This window comes from Hibiscus syriacus, unplaced genomic scaffold (assembly GCF_006381635.1).
Source record: "Hibiscus syriacus cultivar Baekdansim isolate YM2019G1 unplaced genomic scaffold, ASM638163v2 tig00110174_pilon, whole genome shotgun sequence".
In the NCBI taxonomy this organism is placed as follows: domain Eukaryota; kingdom Viridiplantae; phylum Streptophyta; class Magnoliopsida; order Malvales; family Malvaceae; genus Hibiscus; species Hibiscus syriacus.
Window position 1 is genome coordinate 2,266,802 of NW_024062612.1, and position 22,205 is coordinate 2,289,006.

At 34.9% G+C, this 22,205-nt stretch overlaps 1 protein-coding gene across 3 annotated transcripts; it reads right to left on the reverse strand.

The window, feature by feature from the left end:
* Positions 1-10,866: 10,866 nt before the first annotated feature.
* On the reverse strand, positions 10,867-14,134 carry LOC120216903 (serine--tRNA ligase, chloroplastic/mitochondrial-like). 3 transcript variants are annotated; one of them, XM_039214183.1, is made up of 10 exons: positions 13,800-14,134; positions 13,578-13,726; positions 13,367-13,460; positions 13,114-13,262; positions 12,922-13,014; positions 12,324-12,503; positions 11,844-12,010; positions 11,619-11,753; positions 11,446-11,539; positions 10,867-11,243 (listed from the first exon to the last, which is right to left on the reverse strand). In XM_039214183.1, the coding sequence occupies exons 1-10, from the start codon at positions 14,032-14,034 to the stop codon at positions 10,971-10,973; spliced, it is 1,569 nt and encodes a 522-aa protein (XP_039070114.1). In that variant the 5' UTR covers positions 14,035-14,134; the 3' UTR covers positions 10,867-10,970. The 3 variants fall into 3 exon arrangements, with proteins under 3 accessions (XP_039070114.1, XP_039070115.1, XP_039070116.1); XM_039214184.1 differs by lacking the exon at positions 13,800-14,134 and having other exon boundaries at positions 13,367-13,467; positions 13,578-13,719; XM_039214185.1 differs by lacking the exon at positions 13,800-14,134 and having other exon boundaries at positions 13,367-13,473; positions 13,578-13,718.
* Positions 14,135-22,205: the final 8,071 nt, after the last annotated feature.

Sequence of the window (22,205 nt, forward strand, 5' to 3'; positions counted from 1 at the left end):
ATCATTCACTAACAACTTCATCATTCAACACAGAGAATGAATATACAATGGTTTGGATCAATCAAATATTGTTAAGATTAATATACTTCATCTTAAATAGAATAGTGAGCATAACTAAAATCAAGAGTGCTAATACAAACAGTTGCATGGATCAAGTAAGGGTTTTTGCAATTTACTATCAATATGTCATTTGAATACACACCAGATACCACCAATATAAGTTTGCTTCTCATACATGAGCAATAGAAACAGAAGAGTAAGGCCAACAACATATATGTCCCAGATAACTTACATAATTCAATATTGCAGAATATTGGATTTTAAGGGAATGCAAGAAGTAGTAAATGAATTATTAAATTCAATTTGATTACACAAGAGTACAATTTTCATAACCTTACTGCTGCACAAGTAGGCATAACAGAAAGCTATCAACTTCTTAACTTCAAGCTCAACAACTTCCTTAGCTAAAAAGGTCACGTTCATAGTACATAATATTCAACATTCTCTCTACTTCTTCTACTCTTCCCTCTTCAACACGGTAAAACAGAAAACACGAACCTTCTTCCTGAACTTTTCAAATCCTACCTTGGATAAAGGTTTTAGTCAGGCCATCTGCAACCTGGAAATTAGCTGGAACATAACTGACATGTAACTGATTTACTGTAATTTTCTCTCGAACAAAGTCAATATCCAAGTCTACATGTTTTGAGCGAGCATGATAAATTAGATTTGCACTCACGGTAACAACACTTGTGTTGTCGCACCAAATGACCAGTTTTTCCTGTCTCTCTATTCCCAGATCAGTTAGAAGTGCTTCAACCCACGTCACCTTAGCAGCCACGTCTGCAACGCTTCTCTATTCAAATTCCATGGTTGAACGAGAGACCGTTTTTTTGCTTCTTTGAACTTCAGACCATGAGACTCTCACCCATAAGGACACTGTGGCCAAACATCAACTTTCGATTACCAACATCACCACCCCAATTTGCATCTGCAAACGCAGTAACATCCAAGCTACCAGAAGAGAATACCAAATCATAGTTTAGAGTCTCAGCCATATAGCAAAGGATTCGCTTAACAACCAAAAAATAAGCTTCGCATGGGGCATGCATAAAATATGCCACCTTGTTCATGCCAAACACCACATCTGGCCTGGTGTGACAAACGTACAGTATAGCATCGACAATACTATGGTATTCTCAAACATCAGAGAGCAAGGCACCAACCCTGCTCAAATAGCTTCGACGCAACCACCATTGGAGTTGAGGTAGGAGTAGCATTGCTCATATTTTTTCTTTCCAAAAGCTTCAAGATATACTCTCTCTAGGTAAAAGCCAATTTGTCCCCATTTCTCTTGACCTCGACAACTAAAAAATAGGTAAGTGAACCAAGCTCTTTGAGCGTCGACTTATCATTGAGAGTTTTTACAACCTTATTTATTTCATCATCCAATTGACCAATAAGTATGATATTGTCCACATACACCAAGATGTATAGATAACAACCGTTCCTATTTTGAATAAACAATGACTCATCATCTCTCGATTCTATAAACCTTGGGTCTAACAAAATACTTTTGATCTTATCGTGCCTATTTCGTGGAGCTTGATATATGCCATATATCATCTTTTAGAGTTTACACACGAGCAAGGTTCTATCTGAAGTATGCTTCTCAAAGCTTAAAGACTGTTACATGTACTCATCTTCAATCAACTCTCTATGCAAAAAGTCGTTATTAACATCTATTTGCCTCAGGGTCCAACCTTTGGTGATAGAAATGGCTAAATGTTGAAAATAAGGCTAATGTAAAGTGAAGTAAAAGGAATTGGGAGATGAAATAAATTAAATGACAAAGGTAAGAAAAAGTGAAAAACTTCACTGTCGTATATTCAAGTAATAATAGATTACAAGTTTAATATGTATATATAGTAGGTGAGAACAAGTATTTAATTTAAACTAAACGACTTAGTAGTTATCCTTATATAACTTTCTAAGAGTTAATTTAAACTAAACTACTTAGTAGTTATCTTTATCTAACTTTCTAAGAGTTGGTGTTATATTAAAATACTAATTAATTATCCTTATCTATCGTATAACCTACACTCCCCCTCAAGTTGGGGAGTAAATGTTGAAAAGACCCAACTTGAATATAATCTCATCAAAGGTAATTCTTGGAAGTGCTTTGGTAAGAATATCTGCTAACTGATTCTTCGTTGAAATATAATTGAGTTTCACCGTTCCACCATTTACCTTTTCAGAGATGAAATGTCTGTCAATCTCCACATGCTTCGTTCGGTCATGATGAACTGGATTTTTTACAATACTTATTGTAGATTTACTGTCACTTTGAAGTTCAAACCATTTTTTGGCACATAACCCCAACTCAGTTAACATTCTTTGAAGCCAAATTCCTTCACAAATTCCAAGTGTCATTGCTCTAAATTCTGCTTCTGCACTACTTCGAGACACCACCGCCTGCTTTTTACTTCTCCAAGTAACCAGATTTGCCCAAACAAATGAACAATAACCAGTTGTAGATCTTCTATATGTTAATTCACCTGCCCAGCTTGAATCCGAAAAAATTCTTACTGTTCTATCATCACTTTTTCTAAAAATTAACCCATGTCCTGGTGTCATTTTCAAGTATCTTAGAATTCTATTTACTGTCTCTAAATGTTCTTCTCTTGGATCATTCATATATATTGACTCACTATACTGACAGGGAACGCAATATCAGGTCTAGTAAGTGATAAATAAATTAGTTTACCTACTAGCCTTTGGTACTGTTCTTTGTTCACATGACTTCCCAATTCTTCTCTCCTTAGCTTAAGATTTGCTTCCATGGGTGTTTTTGCCGGCTTACATCCCTTCATTCTAGTTTCTGATAGTAGATCAAGGATATATTTCCTTTGATTGATCACTATTCCTTCTTTTGACCTTGCAACCTCCATGCCTAAAAAATATCGTAAAGTTCCCAAGTCTTTGGTTTCGAACTCCTTCGCCAATAGCTTTTTTAATCTTTCTATCTCCATACAATCATCACCTGTTAGAATGATATCATCCACATAGACAATCAAAATTGCCTTTTTGTTGTTTGAAGCTGTTTTGACAAATAAAGTGTGATCCGACTGACATTGCTTGTAACCATCCTGAATAATCACCTTTGTAAATCTGTCAAACCAGGCACTTGGAGATTGCTTAAGTCCATACAAGGACTTTAGTAATCTACATGATTTTCCTTTATTTCTCTTCACACCCGGTGGAATTCGCATATATACTTCCTCCTCCAAGTTTCCGTTTAGAAATACGTTTTTGATGTCTAACTGATGAGGCACCCAATTCTCATTAACTGCTAATGACAGTAACACTCTCACAGTGTTTAGTTTTGCTACCGGAGCAAACGTTACATGATAATCAACTCCAAAAGATTGAGTGAATCCTTTCGCCACTAATCTCGCCTTATATCTTTCAATGCTGCCATCAACTTTGTATTTTACCGTGAATACCCATTTGTAGCCGACTGATTTTTTATCTTTCGGAAGATCAACTATAATCCAAGTATTATTTATTTTTCAATGTTTTTAATTCCTCTTCTACTGCCTTTTTCCACTTGGGATCTTTCAATGTTTCTTCCACCATATCTGGAATAGTAATGCTATCTACACTTCCTGTAAACTTCTTAAAACAAGGCATTAGCTTTTTGTATGCAACAAATCTCTCAATTGGATAATTTCTGCATTTTCTTACTCCTTTCCTTTGAGTAATCGGCAAGTCATTATCATCAATTAAAGCATTTAATTCAGTGGAAGAACTCTGATTACCTTCTTCATTCTCCAAAGGATTCTCATTCGGTTCTAGCTCATGACAGTGTCCATGCTCTGTGGGAGACTCAGAATTAGGTTCAAGGATTGATTTAGAAATTGGCTTTTGTCATCTCTTGTAAATCTGCTACTCGGATTGAGGTATTTGAGGCGAAGTGATATACTGATCATGCCGAGGTAAATGTGTTTCGGTGGAATGGTTTGGCAAGGATATGTTTTATGGGTTTGATAGTGTTGTTTGGTCTGGCTGTAGCGATTTTGTAGGCTTATTTGACTGGTTTAACTGGTTTGACGGTGTTGGTTGATCAAAAAGAGCTGGCTGCAAATCAGGTGACAATTGTTGTGAGTCAACAAACTGATATTCATTATGTAACTCCCCCTGAATAGCAATTTTAAGGAAAAAATGTGTTTTTTTCAAGGAAAGTAACGTCCATAGTAATAAAGAATTTCTTTGTACTAGGATAATAACACCGAAAGCCCTTTTGAGTCGATGAATAACCCAGAAACACACATCGAAATGCTCGAGGATCTAATTTGGACCTGAAATGAATATTGTTATGAACGAACACAGTACAACTAAAAACTCTAAGGGGTAACAATGAAGTCATCGATTTAAAATTGGGAAAAAACTGAAGAAAAACATCTCTCGGACACTTAAATTGTAACGGTTTACTAGGGAGACGGTTAATCAAATAAGTGACAGTTAAAAGGGCTTCCCTCCAAAAATAGTTAGGAACATTTGTGGAAAAAAGTAGAGACCGAGTAACCTCAAGAAGATGTACGTTTTTTTGCTCAACAATCTCATTTTGTTGAGGAGAATTGACATACGAAGTAAGATGAACAATCCCGGTTTCCAGAAAGAAAGAACCCAAAACATTGGCAAAAACTCACTACCATTGTAAGAATGAAACATTTGGATTGAACACTGAAATTGGGTTTCAACCATCTTATGGAACCATTTAAATATTTCACAAGCTTCAGATTTGGTTTTCATGAGAAAGGTCCAGGTAGTACGAGTGTGATCATCAATAAATGAAATAAACCACCGAAACCCATGTAAAGATGTGACCTGAGATGGTCCCCAAATATCACTATGGATCATGGTAAATGGTTTGGACGGTTTATATGGAGATGGTAGATAAACACTCCTAGTTTGTTTAGCAAGTGGACAAATATGACAAGAAAAATATTTTGGACTCTTATTGACAAACAAATGTGGAAACAATTTTGCAAGATAAAAGAAACTGAGATGTCCTAAACGAAAATGCAATAACATAACATCGGTTGAAGGTTCAAGTAAAGGAAATTGTTGTATAACATTGTAGGAAGTAGATGGGTGGGAAAATAAAGTTGCTAGAAGTAGGTAAAGACCCCCACAAAGCCTAGCACTACCAATCACTTTCCCCGAGCTAGAATCCTGAAATTCACAAAAATCAGTTAAATTTTGTGATACAGCATAAATCGACAGACAACTTGCTAATGGAGATAAGATTGCAAGTGAGATTGGGAATATAAAGAACATGAGATAACAAAATTTCCTGATTTATTCGAATAGACCTATGACCGGAAACACCGGATAGAGAACCATCAGCTGTTCGAATATGAGAGATACACGAGTCGACATGAAAAGTGTGAAAGAGCCGAAGATCACCTATCATATGATCACTTGCACCAGAATCCACAACCCAAGTAGGAGTGGTGGATGTATTAGCCAAAGTAGCAGAAGGAATTCTACCTGCAGGTACTGATTGAGAATGAGTGTTTAACTGACTAAAAACTGCTGCAACTCTTCCATTTGTTTTTTAGTAAACGAACTTCCTTGTAAATCAATATTCACAACACAGTTTTCTTGAGTATCACATTGTTGATGTTGTTTTGAAGACTTCTCATCAGTAGGCTTGCCATGTAATTTACAACAGGAATCCCGTAGATGGCCAACCTTCTTACAAGAGTCACACCAAGGTCTCCCCTTCTTTGGCCGAGTAGTAGTTTGAGAGTGAAGGATATAATTGTCACCATTCAATTGGTGACAGATGATAGAGGCTGAAGAAACATCAGAATGGGGTGAATTAATGAGGAATTCTGAAGTGACCTCCGATGAAGAAGTGGTGGAATTCATGATCAACGGCTAGATTTAGGGTAAAAAAAGAAAAAAAAATCGACTAGATTTAGGTGAAGGATCGGTCACCTAGCTCTGATACCATGTTGAAAATAAGGCTAATGTAAAGTGAAGTAAAAGGAATTGGGTGATGAAATAAATTAAATGACAAAGGTAAGAAAAAGTGAAAAACTTCACTGTCGTATATTCAAGTAACAATAGATTACAAGTTTAATATGTATATATAGCAGGTGAGAACAAGTATTTAATTTAAACTAAACTACTTAGTAGTTATCCTTATCTAACTTTCTAAGAGTTAATTTAAACTAAACTACTTAGTAGTTATCTTTATCTAACTTTCTAAGAGTTAGTGTTATATTAAAATACTAATTAATTATCCTTATCTATCGAGTAACCTACACTAAGATTACACTCATTATGGAAAACTTCACGACCGAGCTGAAGGTATGCATGAAATCTTGTCGAGGCACCTAGGAGTAGCCTTTGGCTACAAGCCTAGCTTTATAGAGATGAATGGATTCACATGTTCTTTTTTTTAACTTAAACAACCATCTGCAGACAACCATACTCCGCCCTTTAGGTAGTTCAACCAGATTCCAAGTGTTATTTTGTTGTAACACAGTAAACTTCTCATTAACTGCTCCTACCCACTTCACAGATTGAAAAACTTCTCCAATCGTAGCAGGAACTAGAGTATCTAAGAAACTCGTGTACACCTTAGGTCGAAACATCCCACATTTGCTTCGAGTCAACATAAGATAAAAATTGATCACTAGATCAACTGACTATTCAATAGGCAATGCGCTCGTACTATCAGCCCCACCAACCCTAGTAATTGCCTCATCACATCGAGTTGAACCTTGATTAGTTGTACAGCCTACACCTATTTCACTACATGTCCGCACAGTAGATGAACTAGCTGAAGTAAGAATAGGACTCCCACTTTTACAGGCATTAACTAGAATAATTGTGGATATATGGGTACAATCTACATGTAGGAATAGAACCCGGTTCAAATATTGAGAGGGACAAAGTATTTAATTTCAAAATAATAAAGACTTATCTATTTAATCTAAAAATTGGTTGGGGCAAAAGTTTAATTTTACTTAAATTTGAACTGATAAAGACCTAAAATGTTATTAAGCCAAAAATTTCGGGAAGGGTTTGCCCCTCCCACATCCTATATAGATTCGTCCCTAATTGTATCATTATCAAACAACCTCAAGTGACCTACACGGCATCTTTGATGCAAATCCCTATGTAACATTGGCCTTATCAGGAAACAGAAAATTTCACTCATCGAACACATCATGCCTGGAAAAGAACACAGGTCCAACAGTACTGAGACATTAAAAACCCTATGCTGCGGACTAACCCTTAGGAATGTGCATGGTTAAGACATAAAATCCAACTTATGGCTATTATATGACCGCAAATGAGGACAGCACTTACAACCAAAGACCTTGAACATATTGTAATTAGGCTTATTCTCAAACAACCTTTCAAACGACGAGCTACCCTACAGGACCTTTGTTAGTAGCCTCTTAGTGAGATAGACTGCCATAACCACCGTATAGGCCCAAAATCAAGCAGGCATCGACGCTTGAGCAAGAAATACAAGAGACAATTCTATAATATGCATGTGTTTCCTTTTCCACAATCTCATTATGTTCAGATGTGTGTTGGCTGATAAGTCTTATCAAACCTGTACCAGTAACTAGTAACAAGATACTCGTTCTTGCCACAAAGATGGCACTGAATACGAGGGCATCCACGACCTTGCCCACTGACTCAGTCACCAGAATCTTGACGAGAATATTGTAGATCATGATATCCAGATTGAGCTCTAGTCCATTTATGTCTAAGATTCCCATGAGCAAGATGAGCACTCATAGGCAACAATTCTTCTTGAGCATCAAAGCCAGCTAACTGGGTCTCAGTATCAATTAGTATACAATAAACACTGTCAAGAGATAAAGAATATCTCATTGTGATTATAACTGTCATGAAAGATTGATATTACCTAGGCATACCCTTCAAAATAGTAACAACATGTTCAGCTTGAGGAATTGCACTACCACATGAAGTTAAAGCATCGCAAACTTCCTTTATACGAGTAAGATAAACTCTCATGCTATCATTAGCTTTTTTAAGAGACTATAGTTTGTAGTGCAGGTTCATGACTACAGTTGCAGAAATATTCACAAAGAACTGTTGCATAGTACTCCACACATCCGCAACAGTTTCGGCTCCAACAAACTGAGACAAAAGATGAGAGTTGATTGTTGATACTAGCTAAGACGCAAGAGCATTGTCCTGAGTTACATATTCTTCATACAACTCATTGTGAATCGAAGCAACACTTTCATCAACTACGGTTTCAAGCGGAGGTTGCAACTGCCCTGTCAGTAGGGCCAACCCTGGGCCAGGGCAGGAGTGGCTCTTGCCTAGAGCCCACAAATTAATTTTTTTTAAGTATAATATTTTTTATTTTCTGATAATAAATTAAAAAATTATAAAACAAAATAAGGTAATCTATGCATTTAGCGCCTAAACTATTAGTTTTGATATGTTTTAGTACCTAAACTTTTAATTTTTTCAAAATCATATCTAATATTTAGTTTTCATTTTATTTTAGTGCCTCGCCATTAAAAACTTAATGTGTTTAGTACCTTAACTATCAAATTTAGTTTGTTTTAGTACCTAAAATTTCAAAAAAATTAAAACTTAATGTTAAATTTTGAATGGGTAATAAAATAAAATAAAAAAACTAAACCTTAGGAATGATTTTGAAAACAAATTGAAAGTTTAGGTACTAAAACTAATAGTTTATGCACTAAATACGTAATTTACCCAATAAAATAATGAGGCCCATGAATTTATTAAGGTGTCAATTGTCATTATTGAATTTTATATTAATGTTAATAATATATTCTTCTATAAAATTCTAATTCAATATTTCTTCCCCAAAATTTAAAAAAAATGAATCTCTTTAATTTTGGTCCTTCTAAATTCCCACCATCAATTCACCAAATATCTTTCCCGATTTTTCATATCAATGAACAAATTTATTAACGTTATTTTTTTCTTCAAAACTTAATGAGAGGGAAAAAATAAGTATAATTAGCTTGTTTCTTTTCTTTCATGTTTCACGATTCTTCTGAAAATTATTATTCTCATTTTTAATTTATCATATTTCTCTCACACGTAAAGTCACATTTGTTTATCATCAATTGTGGTGCTTGAATCATATTGAAGATTGTTCTTAAAATTCTAGGTAGATCATGTTTTCAAATTCTTTCTTTTAATTTTTATATATTTTCAAATTTTATATAAGATAGTTCTTTCATTTTCAAATGTTATGTTATGTATTGAGAAAAATATGTTGGAAAGTATTAATGTTGATACTATCATAAATGGTTTTGCATCAAAAAATGATCGAATGTATTATTTTTATAAGTATTTATATTCTTAAATATATTTTTGACATCTTTTATATTATAATGAATAATTATTTTTTAATTTAATAAAAGAATTAATAAAATTTTTATATTACATATTTTTTAAATTTTTTTATATTGGGGCATTTTTTATTTTCGCCCGAGCCTAGAAATAGTCAGACCCTGCCTGTCGGCATGTGTTCCAGACGATGACCGCAAACTTTAAGTAACATGTACTACTTCTATAGCAGGAAATTCATGTCGTCAAGCACAATATTAACCTTTTTGTTTGTGAAGGACTTGCCAGTGTTGACCGAAAACTCCATTGCAAAACAGCACGAACAAGAACCAAGCAACAAAAGCGAAAACCCTCAAGATCTTGAAGCGAAAGATACCATATTGGATTTTAACAGAATACAAGAAATAAATGAATTATTGAATTCAAGTCGAGTATTTGATTACACAAGAGTACAGTTTTTATAACTCTACTGCTGCACAGTTAGGCATAACAGAAATCTAACAACTTCTTAGCTGCAAGCTCAACAACTTACCTTAGCTGAAAAGGTCACGTGCACAGTACATAATATTCAACATAGAACAACCATAAATGTTTTATGTCTTATGCTTGACACGGCTCCTTGCCTTGCAATATAACCAAAACCTCAGTCATGTTGCCCTTTTTCTTTGAAATGCAATAGTAAAATTGGAAAGTTTATCGCACCAGTATGAGCATAGACATGCCTTACTTGAAAGTCGTTGCCCACTCAATGCAATTCTACTCCACTTCAATCTAAGGAATCAATATTGTAGGTCAATAAATTACCCAAACTAAAAGCTAAAAAACACATAAAATAAGATCTCATTTCAATATACACACCATTTTCACTTTGAAATCATGAAAACATAATTTATGTTAAGGCTTACATTCATGTTCTTGTTACAAAAGATGATATAGCAATGACATTACACCTTCCATCACATGATATAAGTTAAGGCTTTTCTGCTTTCAGTTTGTTTTGTTAATGATAGACAGTGACAAGTGCAGCTTAGAAGAAATTATAGTTTCAAGCATTAAGGAGGAATTAAGTTTCGAACATTAAATGGTTTTGAGCGATGTATCCTACGATATAACAGACATTCTTAATCTTAAGATGATGTACGTAGTTGGATTTAGTTATTGTGGATAGCAAATTTCCTTGTGAATCACCAACTGAACAATGCAGACTATATTCCAACATCTCAATCACGAACTTAAAGTTGTTGATCTTATCTTATGGCCATGGAAAAGTATAGCAAATGTAAGCTTAGGTGTTGGGTTGTGTCCTCCGAATACCCGATTCAAAGCCCATTGCTAAATTGTAATACCAGAAGTAGCAAAAAGTTAATAGGTTTTAAGCGTATGATTGCAAGTTCAGTAAATCCAGAACCTCGTGTGCCCAAGTGATTAGACTATCACCATGCGATGGAAAATGGCAAATACAAGTTCCGCACGAACTTTCCAGATCCAGTGTCTCATGAAACATTGAAATTTAACTGCTTGAATTGTGGATGTATCTGTGTTTCTTTACACCTACATTAACTCTGTCTTCCTCATCTAGATTTAGGATATATAGCTTCAATTCCACCCATGAATGGCCTTAATGGCTTTGGAATAATAACCGACCCATCTTCTTGCTGAAAATTCTCCAGCAAACATACAAGCATCCTCGGAACTGCACACGCTGTTGCGTTTAATGTATGAACAAACTTGGGAGTAGCCTGGTTTGTTTTGCCCTTTTTGGAAGTTGTGGGTGATTCCGATGGACGATAACGAATGCCAAGTCTGCGGCTTTGATAGTCGGTGCAATTCGATGCACTTGATATCTGTTAGCAGAAATGTGTTACACTTATACCTAAGATTAAAAGAATATTTCCTATCCCAAAAGAAAAAAAAAAGATTCAAATATATTTCAAAATACTCAGCAAACAGAATTGTTTCATATTTCAAGGGATATTATTTCAAAAGCGAAAGAAGTCACCATGGAAATTTAACTTGTCATAGGGAAGCAAAAGGATATTTTAATACCTCGCCATAGCGTCCTAAACCTGGCATCCATGCCTCCACATCAAATTTTCGATAAGCAGGAGCACCCAGGTCCCCTGTGGCCATATCCAAAGTTCTGCCAAGAAAGCAAAATAGTGTCACTAATGGCAGAACAAAACCAGTAGAATTAGTAAAAGGCTAATGAGAATCCATACTTATAATGCAATCCTAGAGATGAAAAGAGGTCTTCTTCAATTTTAATAAGCTCATCGTGGTACATATCACTTTCTTCTTGTTTGCACAAAATAAACATTTCCACCTTGCTGAATTGGTGTACCCTATAAAGACCCCTGGAAAACATTTCTTCACCATTAGTCAAATACAGGGACTACATAGTCAGTGATGGTAAAATACAAATGGAACACAAGATAGCTAATCACCTCGTTGCTGTACCAGCAGCACCAGCCTCGGTACGAAAACAATGAGAAAATGCCACATATTTTAATGGTAAAGAGGACTCCGAAACAATTGAGTCCATATGAATACCCCCTACAGGAATCTCTGCAGTGCCAATTAGGCACTGGTCACTATCCTCAATGGAATAAACCTGTTTAGCATTTGAAATAAGTATCAAGAAAGTGCTGTGAAATTCACAATTTTGAAAGAGTTACTTCGGAGAAATTAAGTATTCTAATATTAGAACATATGAAAGGGAAGATTTGGAAAGTTCAATAAAAAGTTTAGTAGCCCCAATTCAAGCTGAATCCGAGCAATTTGTCCAGTTCATGATCAAAGTGGTTCATTATGTTTGTCATCAGTTTTGATAGTGATTTGTGCCAAAATGATAGGCACTTGATATTTGATACAGAAAGCACCACTTATTTTTCTGGAAAAGGGACTACATCCAAAGTAATCCAAACCTGCGTATTTTCTCCACGAGGCTGGAAGCCACATTTTTCAACAACAGATGACCTGACAATTTCAGGTGTTGTTAGTGGTGTAAAGCTCTTTTTCATGACTTCTGTCAGTGTCCAGTTGACAAGGGCGATTTCCAGCATCACTGCTTCATTCTTGAGGTAATAAAATTTTGAACCACTTACCTATGCAACAGGAAGTATAAATAAACCTTAGTACCTTCGTCATTTGGAAGTCAAAGATGCTTGAAGCATGCAATTTAATATATGATTCCATTTGATAAAAAGTAACAAAAACTTTTTAATATAGCAAGGTTCCATATAAGTTGTACAGTTTAGAAACTCCAGTAACACATTATATTTAATATTTCAATGCAAGACACAAATTTCAAGCGGCAACTCATTTAAGTATCAAGATTATCTACTTGATAATAGTGCAGTCATAAACTGCACAAGGATCATATTGGCTGAATTACTGAAAGGTAATGAATCAACTAAAGAACACAGTTAAAGAACCAAATGTAACTTAAATCACCGATAAAAATCCTTAATAAAACACAAATAAATTAGAGATGCTTTAATTCCCTGGACCAAACAGGAATACCTCAGCAGCAGCATCAAAATCAAAGAGATCCAGTTCCTTTCCAATTTGAAGGTGATCCTTGACAGGGAAGTCGAAGCTAAGGGGGCTTCCAACCTAGAATAATACTAACTGAACATCAAAGTTCAATGCAAACACTAGAAAAATAACATATAATGACTAAAAACACAAGAAACCTATCAAATCAATATATACCACATTCCTCAACTTTGAACTATCTTCCCCTCCAATTGGAACATCCGGGTGAGTCATATTTGGTATACATTGCGCTTCAAGCTGAAGCTCATCTCTTAAATTGATAAGATCTTCTTCCAAAGTCGTTAGTCCTTCCTTCAGATTCTTTCCTGACTCACAAAACCACAAAAGAAAAAGAAAATCAACATAAAAGAAAAAGGCAACGAGACCACAAAAATGACAGCAAGTAACAGCAAAACATTTGAGTAAATACCTTCTTCAACGAGCTTTTGACGCTCAGAAGGTTCCAATTTGCCTTTCATCTTGTTCGCAACATTATTCCTTTCCCCTCGAAGCCGCTCAACTTCCTGCAATCTGTCACTGCCAATTAACTAACCGATTTGAATTTAAAGAAAGGACCTCCCTTTCAATTTATAGGACTAATTTTGAATATTCGTGAAGCAGAAAACGAAAAAGGAAATAACCTTTTGGATATTCAACATTTTATCATAAAGTTCAAGCACAAGCTCCAACTTTGCATTTGAATTCCTATTCTTAATATTATTAGCAACCGCTTCCTTATTATCCCTTATCCACTTGAAATCTATCGCCGCCTTCCATTGCGGCTTTACAACTACAAAGAAAAATATGAAAATATCAACAGTAGTAACATTTTAAAAATAATAATTGTAATGTAACATAAATACCTTTATTATCAGAGATTTCAGCCGCTGGAGCAGCAGCCACGGCCTGAGCTGAAAGGGCTCTAATGAGAACAGAAAAGGGAGGTGCTTTAGGAGGGGTGTGGCGGGAAAATAAAGCGAGGTTTAGGGTTTGTGGAGTTGTTCGGAAGATAAAGCGTGAGGACGAAGGTGAGATTGGAATCGTCGCCATTTTTAGGGATTGGATTGTCGCCCCGCTTAAACGACACTGTAACGCCATACCTTTCGCCTCAGTCCCTCAAGCTTCTATAATATGAGACGGCCGATTTTTATTTTTTTTATCAGTGAAAGTTATCATCTTTACTCGCGGAAAAAATAGAAAAAAATAAACTAACCAGTCAGATCTGAACACGTGTTCAGCTGTCCCGCGAGAATGCATCCTAATAAACAGAGATCAACTGCGCAGTTTCCACTTGCCATTTTTCCTTTTGTCTTTCCAGTTAGCGGCGCAAAACGGCGTCGTGCCAAGGAGGATGTCGGCGCGGCCAAGCGGAAGTTGTAGAGAAAAGCCGGCAGGTTGGACGAAAAGGAAACGAGTATCTCTCCTCGCTGATCCTTAGATGGGGATGTAGGCCGTTCAAGGAGACTCAAAGAAACAGCACATATAACTTTTAACCGTCAGATTTCGAGTTTGTCATGTTTTTTTTCGCATCCATTTCGTATAAATAAGGCTTAAATATATTATTGTTTTTTAAAGTACTTTGTTTGTACCGATTTGTTCTCTAAAATGTTTTTTGAGATGATTTATTCTAAAAATTTAAAATATTATCGTATTTGTTTAAATATTCAATTCCATTAAAAATATCAAAGGTAAATTATATATTTAATAATTCAATTATCTTTATGATTTTATTTTAGATAGCAAAACATATCAAAAAGTAATTTAAGAGATAACTCGAACATATTTTAAGAGACAATGATACATTTAAACATAAGTCTACAATTTCAATTTCTTTCCCGTTTAAGAAACACACCCCGTGGGTCATGACATATGAAGATCACATACCCAATATTGATCTACTGCTGAATTATGGAGTGCCTGAATCCAACATGGTCAAACCCCTACATTCACTGTCTACAACATCCTTGGACCGGTGTTAAAATGACGTGGAGAAAGTGAAGGAATTGGGGTTCAATCTTATCCCGTGAGGATCCTTTCTTCTTCTTCTTTTTCTTTTTATTTTTATGAGTAAATCCATAGAAAACTACATGTTTATAAGAAATATGGTTTCTTTGTTTATGACATTGTGAAAGGAGAAAATAGTGAAAATAATAGTTTTTCTCGCGAAGGAAATGAGATTCAAGTCTTTAGTTATTGTTAGGCACAATGTTTGGAGAAAAGCATTGGTCTCAGGGATTAACTTGTTTCGGATTTGTTTGGTTAACAATGAACTGAACTTGTGCGCTGATAAGTGCACTTAACGAAACTACTCTGATTTATTGTTGAAAGGAAACCCATTGTAACTAGGTTCTGAGTATCGTGACAAATTAAAAATGGAATGGCGAATAAAATCACCCAAAAAATAAAAAAATATCAAACATGTATCGTTTTCTCAAATTTTACCAAACTAACACCTTTCTAACAAGGAGAGGGGGAGAGGTGCTTTTTATGAAACGCACCATCCATACTTGTCGAGATTATGTGTTGCAGAATGAGCCTTCCATGGGTTTTTGCTCCGTTGACACCACAGTGGAAGCAGAAAACACGCCTTTGAAGGCGCATTTCGTGGCACACGACTTTTAATTCCAGAAACAAGTTTAAGATTTCTCGTTTAGGGTTTTTTGGGTTAGAGTGATTTAGGGTTAGGATTTTTATGTTAGAATAGTTTAGGGTTATGGTTTTTATGTTATAAAGGTTTAGGGGTCTTAAAGTGGTTTAAGGTTATTTGTTTAAATGGTTTAGAGTTAGATTAAAATTAAATTATTGATTGTAAAACTTTAAACTAAAAATAATGAATCTTAAACATTAGATTGCAATATATATATATATATATAAAAGAAAACGACATCCTGTAAAATAAACAAGCTCAAATCACATTAATTGAAATTAAAAGGAAATGAAATTACATAAATTGAAATATTAGAAAATATAATTGCATGAGTGGTGGTCAACGATTAAGTGATGATAAAAAAGATATTGACATTTTTCCTATTGTGGCCTAGATTTCTGCAATGCCCACATCTTTTGTTTTCTTTTGACATATCTCGAATATCCATATCACAATGAATTCGAGTGGATTTTTGATGACCTGGCTCCATTAATAAGAACATATTTAGTATAATTGTAAGCCAAGTATGAATCTCATTTAGGTCTTTTTCATTACTTATGGGGGAAACTCAAATTCATATATCTTGAATACTTGTGAAAGTTGGTCTACAAGATCCACATAACGTTTATAGTCCAAATGGGAATGTGAGCAAGCTGTTATGATATGGGAGTATGGATACTTCAGAGCTTGAAAAAGCCCACAGTCACACCGCCTTTCTTGTAGATTAACTTTGAAAGAGTTAGATTCAATCCCTTGAAGAAGTCGTTGTATTTCTGTTACACAAAATAATTCACGATTGCAAGAAAAACTTGTTACCAACATTCTATTTGATGCTGTAACTTTTTCCTGTAGATCTACTACTAATCTTGGGTAATAAACATGGTCGTTTTGCATCCAAGTAAGAGTTTGTCCAACGAGCTTGGCAAAAAGCTTACCCAAACAAAAATATGTCGTTTTAACAAAAGTAGTTACTGGTAAATGACGCGCCCCCGTTAAGGTTAAATTTATAGCCTCAACTAAGTTGGTTGTTATATGCCAATATTGATATCCACCATCGTATATATTTGTCAACATTTCTTTGTTGATGGATCTGACATAATTGTATTCATCCTCATTTTTTTCTTGCAACTCTTGAAGCATAAACTCAAACCTTTGAGGCAAGAGTTCGTAACCTAAGTCATATGTACTAGTTAGTGTGATCTAGAAATATATAAAATAAAAATGATTGAGAAACGAAATTGAAAAAAATAATATAACCATGCGTATAATTAATTGGAGTTCATCATTCTTCTTATATTTTTCATGATAATTTACAACAATATGTCAGATACATAGACGATATTGGACATGTGGGGGTTTTCATATTAGACCCAAAGAGTCCATTGTTGCTTTGATCCCAACTCCTCGGTCTGAAATAATGCAAATGTGTTCCTTGGTGATAACATGTAATCGTAGAATTTTTTGGAAAAAACTCGACTTTGTATCTCATTCATCAAGGAGAAAATCAACAAGTAGAATGTTACGATTACTGTCTTAGACAATTGCTAATAATAAAATTTTCTTGTATTTTCATACAAGAATGTACCATCAATTTGGACAACGGGTTTCTAGTATTTCACTGTATTAATACATTGTGGCTAAGTCCAAAAAAACACGATAGAGTTGGCATCAATCTTAAGCACTCGATCATTCTGGTATGCATGACAAGTTTCGAACTCAATCAGGATTAAGTCTTTTTATTACTTTAAACCAACTGTGTAGCTCGTTGTAAGATAAATCCCACTCATTGTATAGTTGTAACATAAATCCCACTCGTTATGTAGTTTTATAATGACATTATGTTTTGCCTTACTTGCTTTTCTGTAGAACATGGTGTACCCAAATTGAGATTGTATAGAAAAAATGAGCACTACAATAGCTATGTGAGAGCTTGTTTTGGCTATGGGCATGATTGCTTGGAAAATAATATTGTTGTTCAAGTTTGGATGATCCTGGTTGATCCCTCTTGAACAACATGTATGAGGACCATTGTATCTTGTTAGTTCATATATGTTGTTCTTCATTTTCCTCTTAAAACAAACCATCTAGTTTCATCTGTTATCACGTTGGACACGGTGGCATATATACTTTTGGGTGGTGGATCGATTAACTTTAGAGTGAACTGAATTATGAATATAGTAATTCTTAATTACAAACATTGCTTTTACTTTGGATGGGAACTTCATTCCGATATATAACTCACCGTCATTGACTGATGAGTTAAATTCGTAGTCCCCAACATTAGATATATCTGGAAATTCTGGCTCGTACATTGTGTCATAGTTAACTTCATACATGTGTGCTGGAGGTTCATATTGTATAATATTAATGGGAAATTCTTCTACATCATCATCAGGATCCATGTTGAATTGCGGTGATTTGGGTTCAACGAATAATCCAGTCTCAACACTATTTTCTCCTGGCTCACGAAGAGGTTCATCTGGTGGTTATAAGGGATCTTATGTGATTCCGATGTTCAGGTCAAACAAGTTCGCAGATGACTATTGTATCGAAGGCATCTCTATATTAAGGTCGAAGAAGTTGGAAAATGAATGCCTCTCCCTTGAAATCGAAAGCATAATGTGATATGAATATTGAACATATTACAATATCGAATGCATCTCCATATTATGGTCAAAAAAGTTAATAGATGAATGTCTTCCCCTAGAACTTGAAGGGATGTCACTAGATGGATTGTTCGTAGAGCTACATCGCCAGAGATCATAACTAGTTGCTAATGAATATCTCTCTATTGAACTTGATGGAATGCTACTATGAGGTAGATTTTTATTATTAATGATGTGAAATCATTACATATTGTTTGAGTTGGGATGTCAACTTGATCAACTAGATTAGTCAACCCGTAGTGAGAGTATAATGACATACTGTTGAGTTAATCGATTGACGGAATCGGCCAAGAGGGGGTGAATTGGCAATTAAAATTTTGGTGGAAGCTTTTGCAGAAAATTGAAAGTAATTGCACAGCGATTTAAAGTGGTTCGACTTTATCAACCAAAGTCTACGTCCACTACCTTAGCTATCCACACTAAGGATTTTCCAACAAATTCACTAATTTGTTCTTTCTTTTGAGGACAAAGAGTAACCTTACAGCTCCCTCAAGAATTATACCCCAAATTCTTGAGCACACTCTTTTTCAAAGAGAAATACACAAATTTGCAAACTTACAAGGAAAACCTCACAAGGTAAGATGTTTGCACAATTCTAGAACAAGAAAAGAACACTCACAAATAATTACAAATGAGAACAAATGGTGTTCTTTGAAAGGAAAATGAATATTGAAAGGAAAATTGGCTTGATTTGCACAAACTTGGTGTTTGATGCTTTCTCTCTTGTTTCTCTATGATTTCTTATTGATCAAAGGCTTCAGAACTTGTTTAAATACACCTTGAATCACTTCTGAAAGTTGGGGATGATTAGTGAAGATCATATAGCCGTTTTCGTGTGAAAAAAATTAATAAAACAGCTTGGAGCGTGGGGGGAATCGGTACCCCCTATGGGGAATCGGTTCCCTAAGTGTAAAATTAAAATATTTCGACCGTTATATATACAAGGGGGAATCGGTACCCCCTGGGGGGAATCGGTTCACTCCGAGCATACTGGAATTCTCGGAGCCAAACCATTCAGGGGGGAATCAGTACCCCCTTGGGGGGAATCGGTTCCCTCTGAGCAATCTGGATTTTTTTGCTTTGAAATAGTTCGAAATACTTTGTAAAATTATTTTGAAATTGTTTTAAGATTAAAACTTAATTTTACACTTGAGTAAGGATTAAAAATGATTTTTGAAAGATTTGGAGTAATGTTTTGATATTCGAATAGTTATATCGAATATACTTAGAAAATCATTTGGAAAATCTTAAAATTCATTTAACTTAATTTATTATATCGAAATATCAAAATGTTTTCAACAATATCCCCCTTTTTGATATAACAAAACATTTTAGTAATTTTAAGATTTTGAAATCAAGTTTTGAAATTACTCCCCCTTACTCTAACACTTCTCCCATTTATCATTTAAAACACATTTAACACTTCTCCCCCTTTTTGTTAAATCAAAAAGACATTTTAAAGAATTTAAACAAGGTTTTGAAATTATTTAGCCAATTAATTATATATAGTTTAAGCTGCTAAGATCACAAGCAAGAGAAACGTTAGCCATTAGTTCCATAATCAATATTCATAATTAATGTGACATGGCAAAATTGGGCATATTGCTAAAATTATGTAAATGATGCAATAATGAATAAATCACACCAAATATATATAAGTTCACATCATCCATAAATCCAAACAAATTCAAAATCAATCAATCCACAAATTCAAACATCCAAACAAATCGAAAGTCACAAAATCAAACAATCCAAAAAGTTGAAGCAATAATCGTTTAGTTCAAAGTTTTAAAGCTAAGCACAGAATCACATATCCGGATCAGGAGGAGGAAAACGAGCTCGCATAGCGGCCATCTCGTGAGTGAGTTCATTAATACGCTCGTTGGTTGCTTCGTTGTTTGCACGCATCTCCCAAAGAATTTCTAATTGTTGAGCTCCCATTGTGGATAAATGAGACTCTATAGAAGTAAAGCGCGAATCCATGGTAGCATATCGAAAATCGAATGTCTCCATAAAGGATTGAAAATATGGAGGCATTTGATGCGTTTGTTGTGCTTGCTCCTCGGGCTGCTCAGGCTCATCTTCGGCTTCATCGATGTCTCGCATTAATTGCTCAAGCTCGGGATCGTCATCAGCTTCTGGGGAGTTCGTGAAGAACTAGCTCCCAGAGTATTCGCAGAAGATCGAACCCATTCACCGGTTTCTTTATCCTTTATCCATCCCGCTCTCGTTAAGGAAAGAAGATTAATTTGTTTCTTAAGTGGAAAAACGGCATCTAGACCGACTCTAAGCCCAGCTTTGGAAAACAGATTACTCAAAATGCAACCGTAAACTAGATATGAACATAGTTTCTTGTTAGGAACAAGATTTACGGTTTCAACAATTTCAGCAAAAATAATCTGAGGTAGGTTTATTTTAATATTGTTTTCGAAACAATGTAACCACCAAAGATCTAAGGCTCTAAGAGTAGAATAACGACCTCCGGATGGTCGAAACCACCAAGAAATCATTAGATGAAGAAAACGTTCATGAAGGTCTAAGACACTTGCACTATCCCTTCTTTTATAACGAGATCCTAAGATTTGTTTTTCATTTGAAATACCATCGTTATCTAATCCGAATGTATTGGCTATGTAAGCCGAGTCAATATATAAGAATTGTCCTAGGAGGTAGGAACGAATTCCTATGGTTTCGGTTTCAGTTTGGTTTTTAACACAAACGGCATTAGAATAGAAAATACGAACAAGTTGATGGTAGACAATGGGTTCAAGATCAAAAAGTTTATCAAATTTCCACTCTTGTAAAAGAGGAAGATATTTAAAATTAATATCTAACATAGCTTGACGAGAAGGAATACGTTCTTCCCGGATTTTGTAAGAGTCGAAATATTGATAATAGCAAAAAACGACTAGGACCAGGATGATTGAAGCACGAATTTTGGATAGTCAAATTAAGATCAATGGGATTAGGATTAGGAATTGGATTTTGAGGATTTTGAGGTAGATTTGGTTGACGGTGTGAGCGACTAGATGATGACCTAGCACGTTTAGGATTGGACATGGTTTAGGAAATCGAAATAGAATGAATAACCTGCAATTTAGAAAACACATGTATGCAAATCAATCAATCCCAAAACTCAATTGAGTCCTTAATATTTCAAGGTTCTCTAAATCAATCCTAATGGGCAAAGTGTTTTCAATTGTTTTTGAAAAATATGGTTTTGAGAAACAATATATGTATAGTTTTCATAACAACAACATAATTCAATCAAAACACAATAATTTGAAAATCAAAAAAAAAATTATTTCGAAAATTTAATTTTTTTTTTGTGGAAAATTCTTGTGTTTTTGATTAAATTAGTTGTAATATCTAGTTTCTAATCACTAAAAAATCAATGTCCGATCTAAAGCTCATCCTAGAACTAATTAAAACTAGTTATATGTTCATAAATTGATGAAATAGAAGTTTTTGAAAAATACCTTGAATGATTTCGGATTTGAGTGAGATTAGAAGAAGTTTGCACGTTTTTGATGATTCCAACAGGTTTAGAAGATGATATTTGAAGTGAATTCTGATTAAAAACATTGATTTGAGGCAAAGATGGAGATTTGAGAGTGTAGAGGGTGATAGGAGGCAAAGAGAAAAGAAGAGGGTTTTGAGGATTTTTGAGGTTTTGCCCGTGTTATAACCAGTACCCCATGGGGGGTATTGATTCCCCTGTGGGGGGAATCGGTTCCCCTTCAAAGGGGGAATCGGTTCCCTCATGGGGGGATCAATTCCCTCTGCACCAAAATGTTAAAATCTAATTTTAAACACCCAAAATGCTAAATTAATTTCCTCTGGTGGTATTGGCAACTCATATATTGAAAATTAATCATGTTCAAACAATTAAATTAATCTTTAAACGATATTTGAACATAAAATTAATTTTTCATCAAGAATCATAAACTCCCCCA